Source organism: Hemibagrus wyckioides, linkage group LG29 (assembly GCF_019097595.1).
Source record: "Hemibagrus wyckioides isolate EC202008001 linkage group LG29, SWU_Hwy_1.0, whole genome shotgun sequence".
Lineage (NCBI taxonomy): Eukaryota > Metazoa > Chordata > Actinopteri > Siluriformes > Bagridae > Hemibagrus > Hemibagrus wyckioides.
The window spans coordinates 14,205,298-14,213,809 of record NC_080738.1 but is presented as its reverse complement, the minus strand read 5'-3'; the positions used below and the strand labels follow the sequence as shown (position 1 = coordinate 14,213,809).

The following is an 8,512-nucleotide window of genomic DNA, read 5'->3' as shown; positions in this document are numbered from 1 at the left end:
CAGGTCAAGTCAAGGACATTTTATAGTCATTCCATCCATTTACAACTGGTGTAGTATAGTGTAACGACGTTCCTCCAGGACTATGGTGCTGCAGGAAAACACAGAACTATAAGAAATGACCACAGGGAAGTGGAATCCATGTAGGACTATCCACTGGAGCAGAAAATGAGGCAAATGTGCAGGAAGTCAAGAGAGAGGAAACAGCAGGAGAAGTGTGTCAGGATTACATAAAGAACAGTTATGCATACGTAAACCGTCCATGATTCCCATGTACCACTTTGCCGCACCTCAGCCAAGCTAAGCCATCACGTTTCATTTTTCCTCTCACCGCTTTCACTTTTCACTATTACTCTTTTATTACCGACGGAACAGAAGTGATTTACACACAAACAGACCTATTTCCTTTGAGCGAAAATGGCTCAATAAATATGTGCTCAAAGTGGAAGAAGCCTTTAAGTGTCTTTTTTTTATGAAACTGTGAATTCATGGGTAATAAACACAGGTCCTATAATATCGATTGGCCATAACACCCATTGAGCCCAATATCTACTTTATTAATGATCATGTTATGGGCTTTATTATCTAATCCTTCATTCTACAATTACTAGGAGGATAAGAAAACTATGGATTTACTTTTATAGACTTAGCATCAAATTTTATGTCTGTAATTATATGTGTAAGAAGTATATTACAATAGCAATTCTACTGTATGTGTTGTGTAAGTAAGGGGAGTATTGTATATGATGAGTAGAAAAACCCCAGTTGAAATGCAGTTAATAGCTTGTACTTAAAAAAGTCTACCAGCTACAGAATGTTGTGTTGGTGTAAATACACAAAAAATCCCATTTGGACTTCACAACCAGAATTTGTACACACACAATATCTAAATTCTTAATAGAATGATAAAACCAACCCCTTATATTGATATTAATCTGATTTCTTTCTTTATGTCTCATAATAAATACCTCAGAACGTTCCAGAAGGATGCACCAATAGACAGGATATATAGTGAGGTGGAAAGAAAAGTTCTTCTGTATTGCATTCTCTCGCATCATGTGGTGCTTATTTTATCCTCATGGACAGAAAGCTTCAGTACGTCCAAATAAATGCTGAGAAATCTCAAGCCCGAAAGTTTCAACAACACCAATCCTTCCATCAGATTATATTAAAGCATCAGATTTTCGTTGCTCATCTTTTGCTAGACAAAATGCCTGTCTGTTTCATTATAAATATAGAGTGTTAGTCAAACAGGGGAGTTATTAAGGACTCTCCAGCATCATTTAAGGTGCTAAGAGGTGCTTTAGTGAAACCGTAGCTGTGAACAAAGCTACATACGGCAGTAAGGGGTAAATAGCCTTTCCACACAATGCCAACTTCATGCCATTATCTCTTCATGTGTGTTTCAAAACTGCATGTAATCATTACCATTAAAGCAAGCAGGGGAAAAAGCTCAGTGGCAGCGCTTCATATGAAAGTGAAATGGGTACGTCTACAGCATGTAAAGACCAACAAAACACCTTTCACCTGGAAATGTAATGAAAGCTCTTCAACTCTCTGTGGGCCTCTGTGCTGTGCTGTGTTGTGTTGCTTGCTCAGGAGTTTTCACAATAGGAGTCACGTCCCATCCTTTAGTCCTGTTCAGGTATAAATACAAGAGTTAAAGCAGAGAGGATGTCAGTTCACCAGTTGGGAACAACTTGAACAAACCAAACCAGCCATCATGACTATGGGCAAGGTGGGCAACCCTTTTGTTAATACAACATGGTTGTTTCAAGTAATTTGGATTAACTCACTGTGATCCTCTTCATCCAAACAGGTTATCTTCTATGAGGACAGGAACTTCATGGGGCGCTCCTGGGAGTGCAGCGGTGATTGTGCCGATATGCACTCTTACTTGAGCCGCTGCCACTCCTGCAGGGTGATGAGCGGCTGCTGGATGGTCTACGACCAACCCAACTACATGGGAAACCAGTATTTCATGAGGAGGGGCGACTATGCTGACTACATGAGCATGTGGGGCTGGGGCAACAACTGGATCAGGTCCTGCCGCATGATCCCTATGGTACGGTATCAGACATAACATCCTTTTTACCATACATATATCCCAGTAGGTGATTTTATCCTAAAATGACAGTGTTTGTCTCTTCACCCAAACAGTACAGAGGATCCTACAGAATGAGGGTCTATGAGAGGGACAACTTCATGGGTCAGATGCACGAGATGATGGATGACTGTGATTCCTTCATGGATCGCTACCACTGGTCCAACGGCTGCATGTCCTGCCACGTGATGGACGGCCACTGGCTCATGTATGAGCATCCCCACTACAGAGGCAGGATGTGGTACTTCAGGCCTGGAGAGTACAGGAACTTCAGGGACTACGGTGGCATGAGGTTCATGAGCATGAGGCGCATCATGGACTCCTGGTATTAAAAGTAAACTGAACTGAAGTGAAAATAAACACATTTTGAATAAAATCCAGCAGATCAGTGATGTGTATTATTTCCCTCCCACAAGAAAGACATTTTCAGAGATCAGAAAATGGAATATGACTTGGGGAAAAAAATGTTTCCTTATAACAAAATGTAAATAAAATGTATGAAACAAAGCATTCATATTAAACTTCTACTAAATACAAATATTAAAAATTTCTGTTTCCAAAATGTTGAATAAAACTAAATACACATCTTGCCTTTTAATAAAACATGAAGCATTGTAAAAATAAAATAAAATAAAATAAAATAAACATATCTTAATCCACTCCAGACACTTTTGTACTTTTGAACTATTGGTATTCAAGCACACAAAACCTACCAGCAAACATGATTAAACTTTCTGTGCTGTTCATCTTTGTATTATTACTCCCACTATGACTAATGCATATTTTCCCTAGCGTATCTATGGGATTTTTAATATTGTTGCTTAGCAACAAGCTAACAGTAAATTACCCAGTTGGTTCTTAAGATAATTAATAAGCTTTACACTTAGCTAGATGTATGACAGGTGAAACATTAGCATCAATATCCTGTACATAACATCCTTTAAAATGAAATAAAACTACATAAAGATGGAAGAGAATTGGCTTTCCAAATTTCCTCTCTATGTCTACATTTAAAAGTCATTTCCTGAACAAAATTTGCAATCATTTCGATGATTACTTTTGAACTTAGATCATTTGTCACATACACATGATTGAAAAAATGAATGTAGCATTAAAATTGTGTTCTATTTTCCCCAAACTGGCAACAATATCAGTCTGAGAAATCTTTAACATGTACATTAGATCACATTTTTGTTATTGTTCATACATTAATGAGACAAATAAATGAACTAACGCGTTTGAAATATATTTTAAACAAATGCATTTATATATAAAAACAATGTAGAAATGTTAAGCTTGCCATGAGAGATTCATGTTTTTGCACGAAAGTATACGACCGTTAGAGTTCATTCACATGTACAGTAAACTTAAAAAGACTTATATTGTATATAGAGTTAAAATCAGGTTATAATATTTATTTTTGTTGATTTTATAATCAACAACCTTTGGAAAAAAATTACTTAATATAGCACAAATGCAAAAAAATATATATATACACACACACACACACACACACACACACACATATATATATATATATATATATATATATATATATATATATATAATATTTTATATATTTTATATATTTTATATATAAATATAATATTTTATATATTAATATATAAAAATTAATTATTGTTTGTAAGACCGGAATGTGTGCAGATTAAACTTTTCTAATAGAATTTAAATAGAATTTTAACAGTAGAATTAATGAGCAATTTGTTTTAAGTACATTTTATGATATATTTTATTATCACAATGATTTTACAAGTTTTATTTCACTACGGTGGTGCTATAGTGTTGTTTGCAGACTATAAAGTGTGTAAAATTCTAAGCCATTTTGTCCTGGAAAACTATTTGATTGCAAAGAAAATGAATTAAAATGATTCAATTTCTCTCCTAAAATCTGCTGTTGTTATTTATGTTTGCTGTTTCTAAGTAAATGTACACAAATATGCACATCTTTTATAAAAAAAAAAAAAAAACATGTTAGCATGTCGCAGACATTGTGGTATTATTGAAAAAAATCACAAATAAATAAAAAGGATGGTGGACTTTTATTCTATCAATATTTTAAAAATTGTTTCATGTTGCATTACAATAAATATTATATCTAATGCTACTGATAAATAACATTAACATGTGTAAAGAAATATCTTTTGTTTGTTTTTACCGTTAATTAATATTTTACAATTGCACCTGGTATATTGCTGTCAAATAAAAGGAACTGTTTTTTGTTTTTTTTTCCCAGAAGCTCAATTATTATAATTGTTCACAGTTTATTCATGTTATTATTCCACACAGCAAATTACTGCAATTTAACAGATTTCTACTGCCACCTCTGCTGCCAGTCTTTTAGCCGTTGTTTACATGAATATATTTTTTTTAAGAATATATTTAATATTTTAGAAAAATAACAGCTTTCTGCTGGTCACTCAGCTTTCTGTGGACAAACACTGTGGTGTGCTTGCTCAGGAGTTTTTACAATAGGAGAGTCATGTTCTTTAGTCCTGTTCAGGTATAAATACAAGAGTTAAAGCAGAGAAGATGTCAGTTCACCAGTTGGGAACAACTTGAACAAACCAAACCAGCCATCATGACTATGGGCAAGGTAACAGTATATTAGTAAACATTACAATGCTACTGTGTTTGTTTGGAAACATTCAGCTAACTCACTGTGATCCTCTTCATCCAAACAGGTTATCTTCTATGAGGACAGGAACTTCATGGGGCGCTCCTGGGAGTGCAGCGGTGATTGTGCTGATATGCACTCTTACATGAGCCGCTGCCACTCCTGCAGGGTGATGAGTGGTTGCTGGATGGTTTACGACCAACCCAACTACATGGGAAACCAGTATTTCATGAGGAGGGGCGAGTACGCTGACTACATGAGCATGTGGGGCTGGGGCAACAACTGGATCAGGTCCTGCCGCATGATCCCTATGGTACGCTATCAGACATAACATCCTTTTTACCATACATATATCCCAGTAGGTGATTTTATCATAAAATGACAGTATTTGTCTCTTCACCCAAACAGTACAGAGGATCCTACAGAATGAGGGTCTACGAGAGGGACAACTTCATGGGTCAGATGCACGAGATGATGGATGACTGTGATTCCTTCATGGATCGCTACCACTGGTCCAACGGCTGCATGTCCTGCCACGTGATGGACGGCCACTGGCTCATGTATGAGCATCCCCACTACAGAGGCAGGATGTGGTACTTCAGGCCTGGAGAGTACAGGAACTTCAGGGACTACGGTGGCATGAGGTTCATGAGCATGAGGCGCATCATGGACTCCTGGTATTAAAAGCAAACTGAACTAAAGTGACAATAAACACATTTTGAATGAAATACAGGGAAGTGTCTCATTCCTCTGTTTGCACAACCTCTACACCAGCACAACAATAATAGTTGATCAGAATCTGATTTCTGCTTATGTCTGCTTATGGAGATGGGTAACAACTGATGACCATCACAAAGCATGTATCAGATCAGATAAAATTAGTAAATTAATTAATTAATTAGTAAATTAGTTAAATGAGTCTTTTTGTTTAATCTACAATGTATGTTCTAGATCAAAATCTCAAATTTGTGTCTTTTCAACCATTGTGAGGAATTATAATTTAATAACTTATGTAACTTATGTCAAGGAATTTATGTAACATCCTATAAGATCCAATCCCAGATCAGATCTTAGAATACAGTTACAATTATTTTTTCTGTGAGAGTGTATGAATTAAGTCCTTCTAAGGGAAAGTAAACACTGAAGTCTATTAGAAATGTAAATTTGTTAATGTGTGATGGATTGTGAGATTGTGAGTGATGAGAAACTGTAGCATAACAAGATGAACAAAGGTTGAGTTGCTTGTAACTTTGTATTAATTACAAGCAGCTGATCAGTTGAGCCTCATGGGCCAAGTCTCAGTTGTCTGACTGTAAATGGAGGTTGGTGCACGTAGTTTAGTCTGTCAGAAGTTTCCCAAAAACATGTAGAAGTTATTTATAGCAATATTTGTTCGACTTGTACTTATAACCCCAAGGTACATAATTATAAATCTGAGGTTAAATGTAAAAGTGTACTAGAGCAGAGTCTTGGTGCTGAGAAGACGTAAGTCAGTAGTTAACTGAACTGGGCCTATTACATTAAAATGTTTAATCACACAGAGTCCAGTGTAGTTTCCTGGTTTAACACCAGTTATTTCCTCATGAAACATTTTCCCTTTTTGCACACTTGCAGTTTTCATGAACAGAAATAAATGTGTTGATGCGTGAGGTATGAAACCAGTCAGCACAGTACCATGATCAAACCTACATTGTCCATGAATCATATATGGGCTACTAATATCCCCTGTTATTACAGTCACAATGCTACTAAAGTGCTTTCTTTGAAACTTAAGCACTAGCTTATAATTCCTGTCTCATATTTTAACCATCAGTTTGACATAAATATGCAAATTCACTCAAGAAACTAATTATATATCTATATATATATATTTATGTAATATATATCTATTCACTTTTCTTGACTGATATAAATACATGATTAATATTTATATCAGTCATGAAAAGTGAATCAGGTCATGACATTACACACAAAACCTCAAACAATTAGCAAAGAATTCATGAAGAAAGTCTAATAAAACATTACAATTATTTATTTTAAGCAAATGAACAATATTAATAAAATGGGCTCGTAAATACGAAGCAAAACTCTCTGGTGTTTGTTAATTAGCCTAGATAGATATAGTAGCTAGCTAACAAAGGTGCATGCTAAAGTAGATACAATGTGTGGTTTAATGATTGAAAGGTTTGCTTTGAAAATTTATCACTCAAGCTACTTCTGTACTGATTAACAATTTTTTTTTTTTATAAGAACTACATCTATAAAGCATGTATAACCCATAAAGAACTATTTTATTTATTTTTTAATTAATTAAATTAAATAATAAAATAATAATACAATATATATAATAAAATAAAAAAATAAATAATAAATTAAATTAATATTTATTTATTATTTATTTGTTTATTTATCTATTTTATGTATGAAGAAAAAAATGCAGCATTACTAGACTTGAGATTTAAATAAATAAATACATTTTAAAACATATTTTCAATTACGCATTTGTATTACAATTAATCACAATATGTAGTTTGCCTTGCAGGCAGTGTGCATTTATTTCTAACGTATTTATGAAGAGTGGAGTACACGTATAATTTATTCTTATTAAATAAAATAACAAAAATAATAATAGTAAACCTATAAAACCAAAAAAATTAACTGTACAGATGTACAGTGTTGTATTAAAAGTAAGGACTATTGTAAAGTTTTCTGGAGACTCATGGAATAGAAAAAGCTAGTTCTCTATAGAGCCACTGTTCTTGTTTGCTTGGTCATGTGTTTTAACAATAGGAGAGTCATGTTCTTTAGTCCTGTTCAGGTATAAATACAAGAGTTAAAGCAGAGAGGATGTCAGTTCACCAGTTGGGAACAACTTGAACAAACCAAACCAGCCATCATGACTATGGGCAAGGTAACAGTATATTAGTAAACAATACAATACTACAGTGTTTGTTTGGACACATTCAGCTAACTTCCTGTGATCCTCTTCATCCAAACAGGTTATCTTCTATGAGGACAGGAACTTCATGGGGCGCTCCTGGGAGTGCAGCGGTGATTGTGCCGATATGCACTCTTACATGAGCCGCTGCCACTCCTGCAGGGTGATGAGCGGTTGCTGGATGGTCTACGACCAACCCAACTACATGGGAAACCAGTATTTCATGAGGAGGGGTGACTATGCTGACTACATGAGCATGTGGGGCTGGGGCAACAACTGGATCAGGTCCTGCCGCATGATCCCCATGGTACGGTATCAGACATAACATCCCTTTTACCATACATATATCCCTATGGTATGCTGCCAGCTTTGCTGTATCATTTTAGTCTTAATTTATAATCTATGGTGCATTTCCTAGTTAAATGATGCTTACATTTCCCCAAACAGTACAGAGGATCCTACAGAATGAGGGTCTATGAGAGGGATAACTTCATGGGTCAGATGCACGAGATGATGGATGACTGTGATTCCTTCATGGATCGCTACCACTGGTCCAACGGTTGCATGTCCTGTCACGTGATGGACGGCCACTGGCTCATGTATGAGTATCCCCACTACAGAGGCAGGATGTGGTACTTCAGGCCTGGAGAGTACAGGAACTTCAGGGACTACGGTGGCATGAGGTTCATGAGCATGAGACGCATCATGGACTCCTGGTATTAAAAGTAAACGGAACTAAAGTGACAATAAACACACATTGAATCAAATGCAGCAAATTAGTGTAGTGTGTCATTTCTATTTTGTTCACAGTCTCAACCAGCACCACAAAATATATGGG

The 8,512-nt window shown here is 35.6% G+C and overlaps 3 protein-coding genes across 3 annotated transcripts; all 3 read left to right on the top strand.

Annotated features, from left to right (window-relative positions):
- Positions 1-1,720: 1,720 nt before the first annotated feature.
- Positions 1,721-2,433, top strand: LOC131348931 (gamma-crystallin M2-like). Its single transcript, XM_058384179.1, has 3 exons — positions 1,721-1,735; positions 1,817-2,062; positions 2,158-2,433. Exons 1-3 carry the CDS (start codon positions 1,721-1,723, stop codon positions 2,431-2,433), a joined length of 537 nt encoding a protein of 178 aa, XP_058240162.1.
- A 2,267-nt stretch (positions 2,434-4,700) lies between these two features.
- LOC131348930 (gamma-crystallin M2-like) lies at positions 4,701-5,420 on the top strand. The gene is made up of 3 exons (XM_058384178.1): positions 4,701-4,715; positions 4,804-5,049; positions 5,145-5,420. The coding sequence occupies exons 1-3, from the start codon at positions 4,701-4,703 to the stop codon at positions 5,418-5,420; spliced, it is 537 nt and encodes a 178-aa protein (XP_058240161.1).
- Positions 5,421-7,632: 2,212 nt separating this feature from the next.
- LOC131349292 (gamma-crystallin M2-like) lies at positions 7,633-8,397 on the top strand. Its single transcript, XM_058384881.1, has 3 exons — positions 7,633-7,647; positions 7,736-7,981; positions 8,122-8,397. The coding sequence occupies exons 1-3, from the start codon at positions 7,633-7,635 to the stop codon at positions 8,395-8,397; spliced, it is 537 nt and encodes a 178-aa protein (XP_058240864.1).
- The last annotated feature ends 115 nt before the right edge of the window (positions 8,398-8,512 follow it).

Bases quoted from the DNA above. Each gene is read 5' to 3' on its own strand.
- LOC131349292 (XM_058384881.1), top strand. The intron at 7,982-8,121 runs GTACGGTATCAG...TTCCCCAAACAG, and splicing joins CCTGCCGCATGATCCCCATG to TACAGAGGATCCTACAGAAT.
- LOC131348930 (XM_058384178.1), top strand. The intron at 5,050-5,144 runs GTACGCTATCAG...TCACCCAAACAG, and splicing joins CCTGCCGCATGATCCCTATG to TACAGAGGATCCTACAGAAT.
- LOC131348931 (XM_058384179.1), top strand. The intron at 2,063-2,157 runs GTACGGTATCAG...TCACCCAAACAG, and splicing joins CCTGCCGCATGATCCCTATG to TACAGAGGATCCTACAGAAT.